We start from the raw sequence: 20,559 nt of genomic DNA, 5'->3' as shown, positions 1-20,559 counted from the left end.
AGGCTGGAAGCCCTGGCGCGCCCATTCTCTCTCTCTCCCTCTATCTGTCTTTCTCTCTGTGTCTGTTGTTCTCAAATAATTAAATAAATAAATATTTTTAAAAAAAAAAAAAAAAAGAAACAGACTTGTGAGAGGAGCACCAGCATACTTAAAGTCCCCCATAATTGGTCTTTTTTGTAAAGAAGACATCACAGTGGGAGCTACAGTTGCTTCATTAGGTGATTTAGATGCAATGGGCATAAGTGGATCTCAGTATAACCAGGGCCAAGTGGCAGAGCTGAATCTCCAAAGGCAAGGTGAGCCTGTTTACCATAATGGACAGCATAGGCAAAACAATGTTCTTCATAGTATGACTCCTGTAAACCTTTGGTACTGACTAAGCAAAGGAACAAAAGGCCACTTTGAATTACAGCAACAGAGAATAAAGGCCTCTTAACCAGTTTCCAAACTTGAGCCAGTTTACAGATCCTGAACCCCTTGACTGAAGGGGTAGCTGAGTGCCTTTGAGAAGGACCCTCACACAATCCCCAAAAGTTTCAATGTTAACCTTAGACCTATCTTTCCTCAGAGGGACCTTGCTAGGGTAACTGTACACTGGGGAAAAGAAAATAATCAGACCTTTGGGGTGTTACGGACACTGGCTCTGAATTGACGTTGATTCCAGGAGACCCAAAACAGCACTGTGGCCTTTCAGTTAAAGTAGGTGCCTATGGAGGTCAGGTGACCAATGGAGTTTTGGCAAATGTTAGACTGACAGGGGTCCAGTGGGCCCCAGAACTCACCCTGTGGTTATTTCCCCAGACCCAGGATGCATAATTGAGACAGATATGCATAGGAGTTGACAGAACCCCCACACTGGTTCCCTGACTTGTGGAGTGAGGGCTATTATGGTTGGAAAGGCCAAATGGAAGCCATTGGAGCCCCCTCCGCCAGGGAAAATAGTGAATCAAAAAACAGTATCACATCCCTGGAGAGACTACAGAAATTAATGACACTATAAAGGGCTTGAAGGATGCGGGGCTGGTGGTTCCCACCATGCCTCCCCTTAACTCTCCTATTTGGCCTGTTCAGAAGACAGATGGATCCTGGAGAATGACAGTGAATTATCAGAAACTTAATCAGGTGGTGACTCTAGTTGTAGCTGTTGTACCGGATGTGGTTTCTGTCCTTAACCAGATTAACACATCTCCTGGTACCTGGTATGCAGCTATTGATCTTGCAAATGCTTTCTTCTTCATACCTGTCCATAAGGACCACCAGAGGCAATTTGTCTTCAGCTGTCAAGGTCAGCAGTACACCTTTACTATTTTACCTCAAGGTTATATTAACTCTCCAGCCCTGTGTCATAGCTTAGTTTGCAAGAACCTTGATAGCCTGTCCCTTCCACAAGGTGTCACATTGGTCCATTATATTGATGACATTACACTGATTGGATCAAATGAGCAGGTAGTGGTAACCTCTCTGGAGCTGTTGGCACAGTATATATGTGGGAAGTAAATCCATCCAAATTCAAGGACCTTCCACCTCGGTGAAATCTCTAGGAGTTCAGTGGTGAGAGGCATACAGTGATATTCCTTCTGAGGTGAAGAATAAGTTGTTGCATTTGGCCCCTCCTACCACTAAGAATGAAGCACGTCTAGTATGCCTATTTGGATTTTGGAGAAAGCACATTCCTCACTTGTGTGTGTTACTCTGTCCCCACATACCAAGTGACAAGGAAAGCTACTAGTTTTCAGTGGGGCCCAGAATAAGAGAAGGCTCTTCAACAGGTCCAGGCTGCTGTGCTTGCTGCTCTGCCCCTTGGGCCATTATGATCCAGCAGATCCAATGGTAGTTGAGGTGTCAGTGGTGGACAGGGATGACATTCGGATCCTTTGGCAGGGGCCCCCATAGGTGAATCACAGCGGAGGCCCTTGGGATTCTGAAGCAAGACCCTGCTGTCATCTGCACACAATTATTCTCCCTTTGAGAGATAGCTCTTGGCCTGCTATTGGGCCTTAGTGGAAACTGAACATTTGACAATGGGCCATCAAGTTACTATGCAACCTGAGCTGCCCATTATGAGCTGGGTGTTATCTGACCCACCAGGCCATAAAGTTGGACATGCACAGCAGCAGTCCATCAACAAGTAGAAGTGGAATATCCGTGATCAAGCTCGAGCAGGCCCTGAAGGACAAGTAAGTTACATGACAAATAGGCCCAAATACATATGGTTGCTACTCCTGTTACAATGGCCTTAGGCCCCTAAGCATGCACCTATGGCATCATGGGATGTGCTCTAAGACCAAATAACTGAAGAACAGAAGACCAGGGCATGGTTTACAGGGTTCAGCATGTTATGCGGGCACCTCCCAAAAGTGGACAGCTGGAGCATTATAGCCCCTTTCTGGGACAATTCTGAAGGACTATGGTGAAGGAAAGTCTTCACAATGGGCAGAACTTCGGGCAGTGCATATGGTTGTGCATTTTGCTTAGAAGGAAAAATGGCTAGATGTGCAGTTATACACTGATTCATGAGCTGTGGCCAATGGTTGGCTGGATGGTCCAGGACTTGGAAGAGGCAAAATTGGAAAACTGGTGAGAAGGACATTGGTGTATGTGGATAGAACTCTCTGAATGAGCAAAGGACAGAGATACTTGTGTCCAATGGTAATGATCATCAGAAGGTGACCTTATCGGAGGATGACTTTAATAATCAAGTAGATAAACTGATCCATTCTGTGGATAGTGGTCAACCTCTTTCCTCAGCCATCCCTGCCATTGCCCAATGGGCACATGAACAAAATGGCCATGGTAGCAGACATGTAGGTTATGCATGGGCCCAACAACATGGACTTCCACTAAGGCTGACCTGGCCAAATCTGCCAGCAGCAGAGACCAACTCTGAGCCCCCAGAATGGTAGCATTCCTCAGGGTGATCAGCCAGCAACCTGGCAGAAGGTTGACTACATTGGACCACCTACATCATGTAAAGAGCAGCATTTTGTTCTTACTGAAATAGACACTTACTCTGGGTATGCACTTGCCTTTCCTGCACATGGTGTAGAATGTCTTATCCACCATCATGGTATTCCACACAACATCACTTCTGACCAAGGAACTCACTTCACAGCCAAAGAAATATATAGCAATGGGCTCATGATCATGGAATTCAGTTGTTTTACCATGTGCCTCACCACCCTGAAGCAGCTGTCTTGACAGAGTAGTTGAATGGCCTTTGAAAGAAACAGATAATGCGCCAACTAGGTGGCAATAGCTTGGGGAGCTGGAGGAATATCCTCCAGCAGGCTATATATACCTTCAATCAGCATCCTATATATGGTATTGTTTCTCCTATAGCCTGGACGCATGGGTCCAGGAATCAAGGGGTGGAACTGGGAATGGTCCCACTTACCATCACCCCAAGTGACACATTAGCCAAATTTTTGCTTCCTGTTCCCACAACCTTATGCTCTGCTGGCCTAGAGGTCTTGTTTCCACAGAAGAGAGTGCTTTTGCCAGGAGACAAGAAGTGGAAGCTAAGACTTCCCCCTGTCCATTTTGGGCTCCTGATGCCGTTTAGTGAACAAGCTAAGAAAGGAGTTACACAGTGGTAGCAGGAATGATTGATCTAAACTACCAGAGGGAAATTGGACTGCTCCTCCACAATGGAGGTAAGGAAGAGTATGTCTGAGTGCAGGAGATCCTTTAGTGCATCTCTTGATGTTACCATGCCCTTCTACCAAAGTCAATGGACAACTGCAGCAACCCAATCAAGGCAATGTGATAAATGGCCCAGATCCTTCAGGAATAAAGGTATGGGTCACTCCTCCAGGTAAAGAACCAAGACCTGTTGAGGTACTTGCTGAAGGCAGAGGAAATACAGAATGGGTAGTAGAAGGTGGCAGATAAAAATACCAGCTAAGGCCATGTACCAGCTACAAAAACGTGGACTGTAATTGCAGTGTTTCTGTCTTACCTTGATAAGAATGCTTGTACATACCTATACCAACATTAAGATGCTTTTCTTCTCCCACTATTTCTCTATTAGGTAATTAATACTGATTAAGGTCATACTGCTAGTTAGATACTGCTGAGTTTATTATTTGATTTATTAGAGACTGAGCATTCCTCATGGAACCTTTCTTTGTGTGGCAGAGTTGGGAGATTGTGCATTTCTGATTGTAGGATGGATAGTTTTATCAGGTTAGGCAAGGTTATGACCTATACTGTCTTCATTTGGAAATTAAGTATGATGTAAGGAGATATGATTTGGTGTCAAGTTGACAAGGAGTGGATTTGTGATGGGTAAGTTCGGGTCAACTTGATCTGTTTAAGAATCCACAGACATTCCTCATGAGTGGGTCTCAGAGGTTGTTTCCTGGAAGAAGGAATCCTTCCCCCATGGTGAGACCTTCCCCCAGAGTGGGTGGCCCCTCTCAGAGGGGAGACTTTATCAAAAGAAGCTCTGGAAAGAAAGGTATTCTCCACCCTCCCACCTGGCTGCCTGTGCTGCTTGCTGATTGCTGTTAGCTTTTTTGCTGCATTCCGGTGTGGACCGAAGAGCAGCTTGGACTGAAGAGCAGTATCTCTCCAGGAAACCTCCAGGCCTTCAGTGTCAAATTGGGACTGCTGAGGAATCCAGCTGTGTGGACTGAGCAGCTACTAGGTTCCTTGATGCTCAGGCCTGTAACCTTCTGTTGTTGGACTGTTGTAAACTAATCCAATAAATTACCTTTTAATACAATTCTTTCTATCAGATCTGTTCCTCTAGAGAACCCTGAGCAGTACAGAAGGTCATTTTGTACTGATTAAATGAAGATTTCAACAGGAGAACATCAGAATCCTAAACATATATGTCCCAAATATATGGGCTCCCAATTTCATCAAACAAATGCTATTGGAACTAAGGGCACAGATAACAACAAACACAGTCATAGTGGGTGACTTCAACATCCCACTCATTAACTGACAGGTCATCCCAGCAAAAAATAAACAAAGATGCATCTGGATTAAATGAGGTCATAAAACAAATGGGCCTAACATATATACAGGACATTAAATCCAAATGCTGCAGAATACACATTCTGTTCAGCAGCACATGGAACATTCTCTAAAATAGACCATATATTAGGACACAAAGCAAATCTTAACAAATACAGGAACACTGAAATAATTCTTTGTTCTCTATCTGATCACAATGGGATCAAACTACAAATCAATAGCAAGAAAAGCTACAGAACATACACAAAACCATGGAAACTTAACAATACACTACTACATGATGAATGGGTCAATGAAGAAGTCAAAAAGGAAATCAAAAAACTCAGAAACAAATGATAACAAGAATACAACATACATACACATACTTTGGGAAGTCATGTGCCTAAGGGTATAATGTCTGCTGGTGTCTGGCTAAATGTATATACTATGTTCACCAAACTTCCCAGTAAGCATTTCTCTTAATATTCACACTCATATTAATGCTACTCTCACTTTTGGGTAGAGAAGCTTCTCTTTTCAGATCATGGGATGACTCAGAAGGCATCATGGTGCTGACAAGAAGTGACAAAGTAGTGCTCAGCACTACAGTATCTCTATCACACTTTCCAAGGTTCAGGGTCCATTGCAAAAGAGGTGGCAGAAAGAATGTAAGAGCCAAAGGAAGGGTAGGACTCCGTACAATGTGCTCCTCCAGACACAAAATAGCCTGGATATCCATAACCTCATAGTACCCCTGACACTACCTACCTAAGACCATAATAACAGAAGGAAAAAATTGACATCAATATAAGAGAGTCTGATTGGGGGGTGGGGTATGATGCAGAGTGGAGTTTCAAAGGGGAAAGTGGGGGAGAGGGAGCAAATTACCATGGGTTATTGCCTACAATTATCAAGTTTTCAATTAAAAATTAAATTTAAAAAAATATCAACTGGAGAGATGGCTTAGCAATTTAAGCACTTGCCTGTGAAGTCTAAGGACCCCCCTTGCAGGCTCGATTACCCAGAACCCACGTTAGCTGGATGCACAAGGGGAGTTTGTTTGCAGTGACTGGAGGCCCTGGTGCATCCATTCATTCCCCGCCCCTCTGCCTCTTTCTCTCTGTAGCTCTCAAATAAATAAAAATAAATTTTATTTTTAAAAAATCTTGTTACCTAGTGACATCACTGCCCTCCTTACTTACATTGTATCGTGACACAGCAATCCTACTTGTAGTGATGCTGTGTTAAAACAGACCAGTGCTGGTACCATCATAAAAGTATGGCACACAGAATTATGTACAGTACATATTTGATAATAATGATAAACTGTTATTTGTTCATGTATTTACTATCCTATGCCTTATCTTCATATAATAGAGCATGTTTTATAAAATATTTTATTTTTTATTATTTATTTGACAGAAAGAAAGAAGCAAAGAAAGAGACAGAATGGGCATGCCAGGCCCTCCAGCCACTGCAAACAACTCCAGACACATGCGCCACCTTGTACATCTGGCTTATGTGGGCAATGGTGAATCAAACCTGTATCCTTTGTATTTGCAGGCACATGCCTTAACCACTGAGCAATCCCTCCAACCCTAGAGCATATTACTTTCAATTATACAAAAGTTTACTGTAAAATATATGCCCTGTTATATAGCCATCACAATAGCTTCAACATCTCATTTTACTAAAAGGGCACATCATCAAGGTTCAGAATATATCCCTATCCTTAAGCAATACATTATTGTATTTGAGAACTTTAAAAATTAACCAAAAGACTACAGTAACCAGGGAAGGACTCACTTACGAAAAATGATAGACTCTAACAAAAGGATGTGTGGGTTTTGCTTCTAACCCACATTGTCAGGACAGCCAATTGAGTGATGGATCCAAACTGCCATGGAGCTCTTCCAAAGTCTCCTCACACAATCCTGTTTGTCTTCATGGCAGTCTTCTGACTCTTCTTGTCCAATGGCCATGAACTACCTACAAGGCAGTCCTCTGAGTCTTCCGTCAATCATGACCTATATGCATCGTGGTTGTGGTGGTTTGAATCAGATGTTCGCCATAACCACATGTATTCTGAGAGCTTGGGCTCCAGTAGTTGGGAATTTAACAAGGTGGAGCATTGCTGGAGGTGGTGTGTTGGGGGCAAGCTTAGGAGTGTTATAGCCAGCTCCCCTTTGCCAGAATTCAGCTCACTCTCCTGCTATAGTTTCCCCTGCCATCATGGAGCTTCCCCCCTACCCTATAAGCCAAAATAAAAAGCTTTCCTCAGCTGCTTTCCTTCCAGTGCTTTATCCCAGCAATGAGAAGGAGCTACAACAGAGGTCCTCTGACTCCGCTGTTCAATAGTCATGATTTATCTGCAGGGTGGTCCTCTGACTCTTCCTGTCCACAGCTAGAAGACTTTCCTGGAGTATGTGGGGGCAATGTTGGGAGAAAAGCATTACTGGAAAGTTTTAACACTGGAGCATGTAAGTGATGGTAAGAGCTGGGATAAACAATAGGATAACACAATAAAATCTTGGGTATTTAATGTCCACATGGGCTTTGAAAAGCTCAAACATATTACTGGGAAGTTTTTAAAACACCATCCATATGCAGAGGGCTATGTACATAGTCAGAAAGACTTAAAAATAGCCTAAACTGGGTGGGAAAGATGGCTTAGTAGTTAAGGTATTTGCCTGCAAAGTCAAAGGACCCAGGTTCAATTCCCCAGGACCCACATAAGCCAGATGCACAAGGTGGCGCATGCATCTGGAGTTCATTTGCAGTGGCTGGAAGCTATGCTGTGGCCATCCTCCCCACCCCCACCCCTGTCAAATAAATAAATAAATAAAATAGCCTAAACGTTTACCTTTATTATGACTTTGAGGCTATACCCAAGCAAGAAAGAGACAGTTATAAACATTCTAGCTTAGAAGTGAAGGTATGCTCCAAACACAGAACTAAATGGCAAAGAGGGGAGATTTATCAGTTTAACAAAATCTTTCTCCAATCATTAGCTGATGAATACTTGAATAAAGACTTGAGTGGCCACATTATAAACGTAGTTTTGAGAAGTCACTAAGCCATGAACAAAAGATACAAGTAGCGGGCTGGAGAGATGGTTTAGTGATTAAGCACTTGCCTAAGGACCCCGGATCAAGGCTCAATTACCCAGGACCCACATTAGCCAGATGCACAAGGCAGCACACATGTCTGAAGGATTTGTCTGCAGTGGCTGGAGGCCCTGGCGTTCCCATATTCATTCACTCATTGATTCATTCATTCTCTCCCCTGCCCCGAATAAATTAAAACGAACAACAATTTAAAAATAAAAACATACAAGTAACAAACAAAACAAAGCAAAAAGAAGTGATACAAGGTGATATTCTGATTTCAGGGTTATCACATTTATTTAAATTAAAATGTCTAGGTCTTGGACTGGAGAGATGGCTCAATGGTTAAAAGTATTTACTTACAAAGCCTATCTGTTGGCCCAGCGTCGAATTCCCAGTACCCATATAAAACCAGATATACAAAGTAGCACATAAATCTAGAGTTCATTTGCATTGGCAGTAGATCCTGGCATGCCTTTTTTCCTCTTCCCTCTCCCTCTAATAAATACTTAAAAAAATAAAATGTCTAACTCTACATTAAAAAATTATGAAACACATTAAGAAATAGTAATCCAGGCATGGTGGCACACATCTTTAATCCTAGCATTTGGGAGGCAGAGGTAGGAGGATTACTGTGAGTTCGAGGCCACCCTGTATCTACAAAGTGAATTCCAGGTCAGCCTGAACTAGAGTGAAACTCTGCCTTGAAAAAACAAAAAGAAAAAAAAAAAACAGTAATGTATGAGCCATGCTAAGAGATTTTTAAAAAAGCAATACAAATGTCCCTGAGAGAAGAAATTGGGATTTACAAAAACAAACATAAAAAAAAACAAAAAAAAATGTGTAAGTCAGCTACTTAAAACTACAAACTCTGAAGAGATGGCTTAGCAGTTAAAGTGCTTCCTACAAAGTCTAAGGAACCATGTTCAACTTTTCAGATCTCACCTAATCCAGATGCACAAGGTGATGCAAGCACACAAAGTGGCACACACATCTGGAGTTCGATTACAATGGCTGCATGACCTGGCGTGCCAGTTCTACCTCCGTCTCCCCCCTACCTAGTCTCACATAAATAAAGGCCAGTCTGTTGGGCTTGCCTAAAAAAAAAAAAAAAAAAACCTACAAACTGTCCCTTACCATGCATGGGTTGTTCAACTTAGAATTAGTCATCCTTAAGATGGTTCAAAAGTTATATGTGCCAGGTATGGTGACACATGGCTTCCTCGGGAGGCAGAGGTAGGAGAATCACCATAAATTCAAGGCCACCCTGACACTACATAGTGAATTCCAGATCAGGCTGGGCTAGTGTGAGACCCTACCATGAAAAACAAACAACAAAAACAAAAAATAGTAATAAGCATTCAACAGTAATCATACTTCAAATTATGATCCTTTAGTAGGCTAACAATAGGTAGAATGTGATTCTTTCCTGTGTTAACAGTGGTAGTGAACTGAAGGTTCCAGTTAGGCATATAAACATAACAGGAGTCCCCCAGAAGATAAGGCTAGAAAATAATGGAAAACAATAACAGCTAGTGAGCTGGAAAGACAGCGACATAAAGGACTAGTGACACAAAAATAAGAACATAAGTTCTATTCCAATAGTCACATAAAACTGATGAGCATGTCAGCCCACAAAACTTGGCATGATGGCTGGCAGGTAAGCTCAACCCCCATTCAGAGCCTATAATGACCCCAATTTGGCTCTCTAGGTGGGTGTTAACCCTCCTGCCTTCTCAAGGGCAAGAGATTTTCATACTATCTCCCTTCTATTAAACAAATAAAGTCTCTCTAAACTTTAAAAAACACAATAAGCATGGTGATGTGCCCTTATGAGCACCCATGGTGCTGCAGAGGTGGAGCTAGGAGAGTTGGTAAGGTTCTCTGTCTAGCCACTCCAATTAGTGAGCTACAGGCCAATGAGAGCCTGTCTCAAAAAAAAAAGCTAAATAGCATCCTGCGGGCTCTCACACTTTGACACACATGTATGCAAACCCACTTGTACATGCGTATTCACATATGCACTAAATAAAAAGAAATAATGACCCAAAGCATCAGAGATTTGATAAAAAATATACATATCCAAGCTTACCTAACTTCAAAGATGATGCTACATAGGACATAAACATCTAAACAAATTGTAATAAAATAGGAAAAACAAAAAGGATATTAAAGTAGCTAGGAAGATGGCCAGATTCTCAATTAAGTTTATGAACTAAAATAGCTATAAAAAGAAAATCCACCTCACCAATAAAATGAAGAGAGTGGGGGGAAAAAATAAAGAGATATTTGTTTGTTCATTCCAAGGAAATGGCACCCAGAAATGACTGAGAATAGATAGCTATATTCCTATAAAATAACTTTAAATTAAAAACTGTGAAAGGTCAGCGTGGTAGTACACGCCTTTAATCCCAGCACTCAGGAGGCAGAGGTAGGATAGCTGTCAATTTGAGACCATCTTGGAACTACAGAGTGAGTTTCAGGTCAGCCTGGGCTGCAGTGAGACACTAGCTCAAAACAAAACAAGAAAACCTACAAAAGAAAACAAAACCATTATATAAAGACAGTAAGATCAATTTCTCAAGAAGATGTGACAATTGTAAATACATGTGTACTGAAACATCAGGCCATGCAAATACATACAGGAGCTATTTCATTAGACCTTAAGGAAGAGATAGACTAAAATCTAGTAACAGTTGGGTATTCTAGTATCTCATGATCAATGGGTAGATCATCCAAAGAGAAAACAAGTAACACTAGAAAAAATGGGCTTAACAGATATTTACAGAATATGTCACTTTACTGAAAAATACACATTCTTTTCAACAAAACATGGAACATTCTCCAGGATAGACCATATGTTAGGCAACAAAACAATACTCAACAAATTTCAAATATCCAAGACTATGCATCTTTTCTGATTACATGGAAAATTTTTAAAAAGAACTACAGAAATTGCATGAATATATGGAATATAGCACTCACCCAAACAACCTTTAAGTTTTAAGAAAAAAATTTTTTTTTTCGAGGTAGGGTCTCACTCTGGTCCAGGCTGACCTGGAATTAAATCTGTAGTCTCAGGGTGGCCTTGAACTCATGGCGATCCTCCTACCTCTGCCTCCCGAGTGCTGGGATTAAAGGCATGCGCCACAATGCCTGGCTAAGTTTTAAGAAATTTTAAAGCTTGTTCAAACAATGGAAATATATCAAATTATTAGATACAACAAAAACATGCCCAGAGGAAATTTACACATCAAAAAAGTAAAAATAGGCCAGGTGTAGTGGTGCACACCTTTAACTCCAGCACTTGGGAAGCAGAGGTAGGAGGATCGCCAGGGAAAAATAAAGTAAAAATATTGTATGTAGGGCTGAGGCTTAGCGGTTAAGGCACTTGCCTACAAGACATAAGGATCCATATTCGACTGCCCAGATCTCACATTAGCCAGGTGGACAAGGTGACGTATGTGTAAGATTGCACATGCGTCATGAGTTTGATTACAATGGCTGGCATGCCAATTCTCTACCTCCCTCCCCACCCCCAGCACAAAGAAAAGTCTAGTCATCTGTTGGGCTTGCCTCAAATAGTTTTATTTTTTAATCTTTTGTTTATTTTTTGTTTATTTTTATTTATGTATTTGAGAGTGACAGAGAGCGAGAGGCAGAGAGCAAGAGAGAATAGGCATGCCAGCCACTGCAAACGAACTCCAGACATGTGTGCCCCCTTGTGCATCTGGCTAACATGGGTCCTAGGGAATCGAGCCTCAAACCAGGGTCCTTGGGCTTCACAGGCAAGCACTTAACCTCTAAGCCATCTCTTCAGGCCCCCAAAATTTTTTTACATAAACAATCTACCATAGCCAGTTGTGTTGGTACATGCCTTTATTATCAGGACTTGGGAGACAGGTAGAAAGATCACCATGAGTTAAAGGCCACCCTGAGACTACACAGGGAATTGCAGGTCAGCCTGGGCTACAGAGTGAGACCCTCCCTCAAAAATCCAAAAAAATAAAATAAAATAAACTGGGCATGGTGGCACATGCCTTTAATCCCAGCGCTTGGGAGGCAAAAGTAGGATCACTGTGAGTTCAAGGCCAGCTGAGACTACATAGTGAATTCCAGGCCAGCCTGGACTACTGAAACCCTACCTCAAAAAAAAAAGTTAAAAAATAAAATAAAAATTAATGTTCAACTAAAGAAAAAAGCAAAATAAAACCAAACTTAAAATTAGTAGGTGAAAAGAAAAAACTAAGGTCAAAATAATTAAAATTAAGACTTAAAAAATACAAGATTAATAAAATATAGGGTTTTTTTGGAAAAATAAAAATCAGTAAGTCTCAGACCAGAGAGATTTCTTAGTGGTTAAGGTGCTTGCCTGTAAAGTCTAAAGACCCAGGTTCAATTCTTCAGTACCCATGTAAATAAGCCAGACATAGAAGATGGCACATATATCTGGAGGTTGTTGGCAGTGGCTAGAAGCCCTGGTACACCCATTCTCTTTCTCTGACTCTTTCTGTCTCTCATAAATACTTTTTTAAAACATCAGTAAGACTTTAGCTAGCTAAGAAAATATAAGACCTCAAAAACTACATATAAGGATGAAAAAGATAATATAACTGATACCACAGAAAATCAAAACGTGAGAGATTATGCTGAATAATATGGCAAAACAAATTGGAAAGCCTGAAAAAAAAAAAATTCCTGAACACATATGGCCTATCAATAATAATCAGAATTAGACTAGGTCTCTGTTTCTCATCAATAAAAAATAAATCAACTCGGGGCTAGTTAGCAGTTAAGGTGCTTGCCTGCAAAGCCTAAGGACCCAGGTTCAATTCCCCAGTACCCATGTAAACCAGATGTACAAGGTGGTGCATGTGTCTGGAGTTCGTTTGTAGTGGCTAGGGGCCCTGCCATGCCCATATTCTTTCTCTTTCCTCTCTCTCTCCCTCAAATAAATAAATAAATAAATAAATAAATAAATAAATAAATAAATAAAGCAAGCGAGTAAGCATTGCAGGGCATGGTGGTACATGCCTTTAATCCCAGCACTCTTGGAGGCAGAGGTAGGAGGACTGCCATGAGTGCAAGGCCACCCTGAGACTACATACTGAATAGCAGGTCAGCCTGAGCTAAAGTGAGACTCTACCTCAAAATAAATAAATAAATAAATAAATAAAGTATGTTTTTAAAAATCAACTCAAAATAAAGGATTCAGGGCTGGAGAGATGGCTTAGCGGTTAAGCACTTGCCTGTGAAGCCTAAGGACCCCGGTTCGAGGCTCGGTTCCCCAGGTCCCATGTTAGCCAGATGCACAAGGGGGCGTACGTGTCTGGAGTTCGTTTGCAGTGGCTGGAAGCCCTGGCTCGCCCATTCTCTCTCTCTCTCTCCCTCTATCTGTCTTTCTCTCTGTCTGTCACTCTCAAAAATAAAAAATGAACAAAAAAAAAATATTTAAAAAAAAAAAAGGATTCAAATGTAAGACACAAAACTATGATAATACCAGAAGAAATCCAAAGTTATTGCTTCAGGACAGGGATATGAGAAAAGGTATTTTTAATATGATCCCAAAGCACAGGCAGTAATAAAATGAAAAATGGCATTACATCTTACTAAAGATAATTTAAAAAGAGACAACCTATAAAATGGGTGGAAATATTTGCAAACTAGTCAGCCAATAAGGGATTGATATCTAGGCAGCAAAATCACATTAAGCCCAGATGCCTAAGGCAAGCCTCAGCAACATAGAACATATTGTTTCAAAAAGAAAAAAGTGCACATCAAATAGTGTATATAATATGTATGCAATAAACAGCAAAACAAGATAACATGTAGCCTTAAATACTTGTATTTACAAACAGGTAAACCTCACTATGGATGATTATATACATATCTTAAGAGAAAAGGGGAAAATAAAAAAAGAGTAAGTTTGAAATTGAAAAGAATACAAGTATAAAACAACACAGCCTAAAAACATACTAAGAGAAGATTATAGACACTTTTATGGAAGCATAATTTTTTCATTTTCCATTTATTGGATATGCTAGTCAAGTTTTTTAAAGTTTGGGTGGTACACACCAGTAGTCAATGGACTGTAATGGATGAGAGGCAGGAAAATCTAATGTTCATGTCCAGCCTGGGCTACACTTTTTTTAATTAAAATATTAATGCCAATACAAACATGGCCTATCAAAACGGAATCATTAACCATTAAAAATTCTCAACAAAAAATTTCTCTGGCTGAAGAGATGGCTTAACAGTTAAGGCACTTGCCTGCAAAGTCAAAGGACTCAGGTTCAACTCCCTAGGACCCACGTAAGCCAGATTCATAAGGTGGTGGTACATGGATCTAGACTTCCTTTGCAGTGGCTACAGGCCCTACCATGCCTATTCTCTCCCTCCTGCCCTCTCCTTCCCTCCCCTCCTTTCAAATAAATAAATAAAATAAGAAAAGAATCTCAATAATTCCTGTAACTAATATAATGAAACAGCACTTTGCTAAAGGGTACACAGGCAATGACAGTTTTACAGAACTGAACTACTAAAATTTCAAGGGACCATGTTAATTCTTTACAAAAAGTGAAAAATATAGAATTTTCCTACTGTCCTTAACATCACTATAAACTTTACACATGCTTATATAAAAATAATGAAAAGCCAGGTGTGCTGGTACATACCTTAGAGGTAAGAGGATGCCTATGAGTTCAAGGACAGCCTGAGACTACATAGTAAATTCCAGGTTAGCCTAGACTAGAGTGAGACCTTACCTCAAAACTCCAAAATAATGGGTTGAAGAGATGGCTTAGCAGTTAAGGTGCTTGCCTATGGAGCCAAGGGACCCAGGTTCAACTCTCCAAAACCCACGTAAGCCAGATGCACATGGCAGTGCATGCAACTGGAGTTCATTTGCAGTGGCTAGAGGCCCTGGCATGCCCATTCTCTCGCTCTCATAAATAAATAAGCAAACAAGCAAACAATTTTTTAAAAAATAAAGTAATGATGATGATGAAGAAAACTATAGGATGACTTCATTCACAGTCTTATACAGAAAAAAAATCTTAAATAATATTGTTGTGAGATGCAATTCTGCACAGTTAGTGGATATCACTTATTCCCAAATTTATGTGACAGTTGATACTAAAGAATTTCTGTAGCTACTTGTGTGTAGGCAACAAAATAGGTCAAGGCAACCAGTTTAACTACTGTGTAACTGTTTCCCTAGTTAAACAGGGCTAGCTTTGCTACAATATTTGCTACTTGCTTGAAACATACTGAACCATTGCCTGGATTACTCAATTCCAAGAATTCACTGTGTCATTAGCATGCATCTGGGCCCATTTTGCAGTTTAAATCATGTTTTTTGTTGCTGACCCAGACGTCTTTGTATTTGTTAGTTTGCATGAAAACTGGGTAACTTAATAGCTTATTACCAGAGTAAACACTTGAGTCTTCACAGTTCTTCATACATATTAGCAAAAGAAATTGAGCAATCTAAATTTACCCAAAAAACTGAAGGCATGAACAAAACTGTTACAGATGGAGATGGAAAGTTAGCACCTGACTTAATAAATTAGACATATGAAGAGAGACTTTAATGAATATGTGTTGGTAGAGGAGAGAAAGGCCATATAATGGGATAACATTCAAACACAAGCAGTTATTTTGTCACTTTTCTGGGGGGAAAGGGGTGGTAACAATGAAGTCAAACCTAGGACCTTGTGCATGATAGGCAAGCACTTTACCACTAATTTATATCCTTAGCCCTAAAGATAGGACTTTTCTAACTAATACTAGTAAAATAAAATAAATAAAAACTGAAGATAACAAATTATCAGAATAATCCATTCAGTTGCTACTGAACTAGAAATTTCTTAAGAACATGTCTCTATCCTAGGTAGCACAAAACAAGTCATGTGAAAATAATAAATATTACGAATTGATTTTTCAGGAATGCTGCCTGATTCAAGAGTAAATTCACTGGATTAAACCATAAATGTTAATTTATTACTGATGGGCTACCAATAATATCAGAAGCTAGAAAAAAAAAAGCTGTTCTGATCATAATCAGTAAGAAGTATGAATTTCAGCTGGGTGTGGTGGTACACACTTCAATCCCAACACTCTAGAGGCCACAGTAAGAGGATGGTTGTGAATTCAAGGCCACCCTGAAACCACATAAATTACAGGTGATCCTGGACTAGAATGAGACCCCACTTCGAAAACCAACAGTAAAAAAGTATCAATTTTAGACTTCATGAATCTATAAAAAAACAACCATTCCATAATTTTTCAATGAAGAGGAAAAGATTTATATCTACTCTGCCTCTTCAACTATGTAAGATGAGCACAAAGAAAATAAATAACTTGGGAGCAGTGGCTCTCAGCACTTGGAAGTGAATTCAAGGTCAGTCCAGTTATACTACAAATTCAAGGTAGGGGAAGCAAGAAAAAAAATGTCAGGGTGGGAGGAACAGAAGATAAAATGATTCAACCAATATATTTAAAACGTCTTCAGCTACTCCTCCTACAATTTTTAAAACCATACTAAAACATGGCTTATACTCTAACCAAAGTTGCCATTAAGTGTATCATAACACCCAATACTGAGTTTTAACATTTGTTTTTAAAAAAGAGTCACTCACCTGTCAAACCTAGAGTTTGTAGCTGGAAGAGCCGACCAAGTTCATAAGGCAAAACCCGTAACTGATTGTTATTTAAAAGCAATTCCCTGTTGAAATAAAAAATGATGTTAATTCAATAAGCCAAGCTTTATTAACATTTGCATTTGTATTTTTAACTTCCTTCTACGAAATCCTGAGTTACATTTAGATTCAAGGCATTTCTCCATTCCATTCCCATAATATGATTATAAAGTACTACATAAGAGCTGGGCGTGGTGGCGCATGCCTTTAATCCCAGCACTCGGGAGGCAGAGGTAGGAGGATTGCCATGAATTCAAGGCCACCCTGAGATGACAGAGTTAATTCCAGGTCAGCCTGGACCAGAGTGAGACCCTACCTCAAAAAACCAAAAAATAAATAAATAAATAAATAAATAAAGTATTACATAAAAGGTATTTGACACAATTACTAGCAATGTTTCTATGATTTACTCATTATCTAGCAAAATTAAAGTCCAAACTGCCAAAAGGACTAAATAAACCCTCTTTCTCTTATCCACAATGTTTATTTGAAGCAAATGAGAATGACATATTAGTATCTAAAGACAAGATAGCAGGTAGCCATTGAACCTAGTTTAACTTACAGAAGGAAGCAAGTTTTATATACAAACTTTTAGGACTAAGCTACAATTATAGCCAATTGCCTGCATCATCTTTAGTAATTACAACTCTAACCGTGTCAAAATATTATGAAAAGGGTATAAAAACAACCCTAAGAAATATAGAACGAAGTAGTACATCACAGAAATGATAATTAAAGACAGAAGAAGACAAAATAAGCACATTGATGAGCAATCACTGACACAGAATAAGCATTAAAATAAAGCACAAATTGGAAAAGATAAGGACAGCATGGCAGACCTTTGTTTATAATTGACTCTAAAATTCTGAGCAGACTATAGAAAAAATAGACAACTGGAATTTAATTTTAAACGTGAGAGCAACTTCTTAAAAACTATTGGTAGGAATGCCAATACTTGTTTTCACTGGGAACACTTATATCTAAGTTCATAAAAGTCCTCAAAATTTTTCTCCTAAAAGAAATGCTTGCTGGACATATGGTGGCACATGCCTGAAATCCCAGCACTTGAGAGGCTGAAGCAGGAGTGTTGCTGCAAATTTGAGGCCAACTTGAGCTAATGAGTTCAAGGCCAGCCTGAGCTATGTACCAAAACACTACCTCCAAAAAATAAGTGAGAAGGAGCCGGACGTGGTCACTCACGCCTTTAATCCCAGCACTCAGGAGGCGGAGGTTGGTGGATTGCCATGAGTTCAAGACCACCCTGAGAATACAGAGCTAATTCTGAAATTGACCTAAGTCAGCCTGGGCTAGAGTGAGACCCTACCTTGAACACCTCCCCCCAAAAAGTGAGAAGGACAAGTAGGAAGGGAGGGAAGGAAGAAGAGAGGGAAAGAAGGAAGAAACAAAGAACAGGAAGAGGAAAGGAAGGGGGTAAAATGAATTAGATCTTAAAAATCTTAAGATACTAAAAATAACTCCATTCTATTAAAATTCTGGGTTAAGGAGTTATAATATAAAACATAAATATACATTATCTTATATAACAGAAACATGCTCCTAAAAGCTTTGCTTAGAAGCAAATCATATTTTACAAAGTGTTTCTGGTGAGTCTTAGCAGACTTGACTCAAAAGTAACACATTTTAACTTCAAGTCTACAAATGGATAGTCATGACAACCAACAGTCTTCTAAATATGTACAAAATCTCCTATGATCAATACCCTCCAAGGATCAGGGAACATTGCAGAAGACTGGGTGGAAAGAATACAAGAGCCACAGTATAGAAAGGTATACTGTGAGGCATTGTTTCCCCACAGAGACTGGCTAGCACATTTATAAGTGATTTCCAATAACCCCACTGAGGAGGGCTCTCAGTGGAATGAAGGCAGGGAAGAGGGGCACAAAGGACAACTGAATGGGAACATCACCAATATGAAGCATATATATTACACTGTATGTATGTGTGTGTATGTGTATATGCATATACACATACATACACATATACATACTGTGTGCATGTGTATATACTGTATATATACTATATTTGAATATATATATTAAAAGTTCCCAATAATTATCATACAAAAATAAAGAAAAACTAGTAACATGAACCTACTAATGCAAAGAAAAAATATGCACTAGAGGTCAACTGAAGCACTGTACTTAAGACAGTTTCTATCACTTATTTTTCACAAACATGGAAATCCCGCTGTAAAATGACATCCCATGCTTTCTGATTTGGTATAACTTCACATAATGAGCCACGTCTTTATACTTTTCTCACCTGAGAGACACCATGTTTCCTAGTTCTGCTGGTAAACTTCTGAGTTTATTGGATGAGAGATCCAGGTAAACCAGATTATGAAGCTTGGCAATATCAGGTGGAATGCGAGCAAGGTTATTATCATTTAGGTGCAGTGCTGTCAAGTGTGTCAAAGACCAAAGTGATGTACTTAAGCTCCGCACTCTACCTAAAAGGCAAAAAAAAAAGCACAAAACATGAACTCCATGAACTAACAAGTGGTACAAAATGCTGAAAAATCACATAGATATTACATTTTAGATATTTATATTTTGTATTTAATGCCACAATTGCTAACACATCTCATCTCTTTAAATTTTACATCATTTTCAACTAATAACCACTCTTGTGGGATGTGGCAAAATGAAGAAGAGGTCTTTAGAATCAGATCTTAAGCTTAAGGCTGAATACAGCTTTACGAGGAGAACAGTAATAAGATTTTTTTTTTTTAATGGTCATAAAAAAAATATTTCTCAGGGCTGGCTTAGTGGTTAAAGCATTTGCCTGCAAATCTAAGGACCCTGGTTCGATTCCCCAGGAGCCACGTAAGCCAGATGCACAAGGGGATGTATGCAACTGGAGTTCACTTGCAGTGGCTAGAGGCCCTGGTACACCCAAATTCATCCCCCCCCCCCTCAGCTGGGAAGCTAGCATTCAGAACACCTAAGTTTATGAGGGACACCTGAATCAAACCACCACATTCCAAACCAGGCCCCCATAAACTGATAACCATCCATGATATAAAATACAATGCATTCAGTCCAACTTTATAAGGCCCCATAGTTTTTATCAACCCTAATGATGTTCAAACATCCCCAGTCTTTTAACTGAGCCATAATACCAAGAGGAAAATTCCTCAAAAAAACCATAATGCCACTCACACTACAAAAGATAGCACTGGGCATAGTAAAGAAATATTCAACCAATACAAGATTTAAACAGAGTAAATATCAAACTCTATAGTTCCACGTCCAGCAACTCCAAGTCAGTTACATATCTTACATATCTCCAAGTCCAATACTAACCAGCAACAAGTCTCTGGAGTTCCTATCCACCCCTGCAGCTAGACTACTAAAAGTCCTGGAAAACTTCACAGGGCCAGCAGCTTTTCTTAGGAGCCATCTCCTGGTCCCAGCATCTCCACTGGGTCTCAACTGCAACCCATGGTCCATCCTCATGGCCCCATGAGGGTTCTCCATGCAGGCAATCCAGCAACATGCTACACCATTGCCCATGACTGTTTCCAAAACACAAGACTATGATGCAAATTCAATGACCCTCTCTTTCCTGCATTTGTTATACTCCATAGTACCAGTTAGGGTACCAATTTGTTAATCCAGTGGGGGATAAAGCAGACTTTGAAGAACAGGACACTTTCAGCATTCAGGCCGCTTCAGAAGACTCTGCATACTTCCTGTTGTCCCAGTGCATGTCAGCTGGTCCAATCTGAATGGTTGTAATCTCTCATACAATTGCAGCTGAACAGGCAG

The 20,559-nt window shown here is 39.9% G+C and overlaps 1 protein-coding gene across 4 annotated transcripts in view; it reads right to left on the bottom strand.

The window, feature by feature from the left end:
• Cnot6l (CCR4-NOT transcription complex subunit 6 like) overlaps window positions 1-20,559 on the bottom strand; it is a 138,192-nt gene that overhangs the window by 79,726 nt on the left and 37,907 nt on the right. For all 4 annotated transcript variants that reach the window (XM_045142809.1, XM_045142808.1, XM_045142811.1 and 1 more), the window contains exons 3-4: window positions 19,052-19,238; window positions 16,709-16,794 (exon numbers count right to left, since the gene is read on the bottom strand). In XM_045142809.1, the coding sequence (XP_044998744.1) occupies window positions 16,709-16,794; window positions 19,052-19,238 (273 nt within the window). The remainder of the gene's footprint in view (window positions 1-16,708; window positions 16,795-19,051; window positions 19,239-20,559) is intronic.

This window comes from Jaculus jaculus, chromosome 2 (assembly GCF_020740685.1).
Source record: "Jaculus jaculus isolate mJacJac1 chromosome 2, mJacJac1.mat.Y.cur, whole genome shotgun sequence".
NCBI classification, from domain to species: domain Eukaryota; kingdom Metazoa; phylum Chordata; class Mammalia; order Rodentia; family Dipodidae; genus Jaculus; species Jaculus jaculus.
This window is presented reverse-complemented; position numbering and strand designations above follow the sequence as displayed.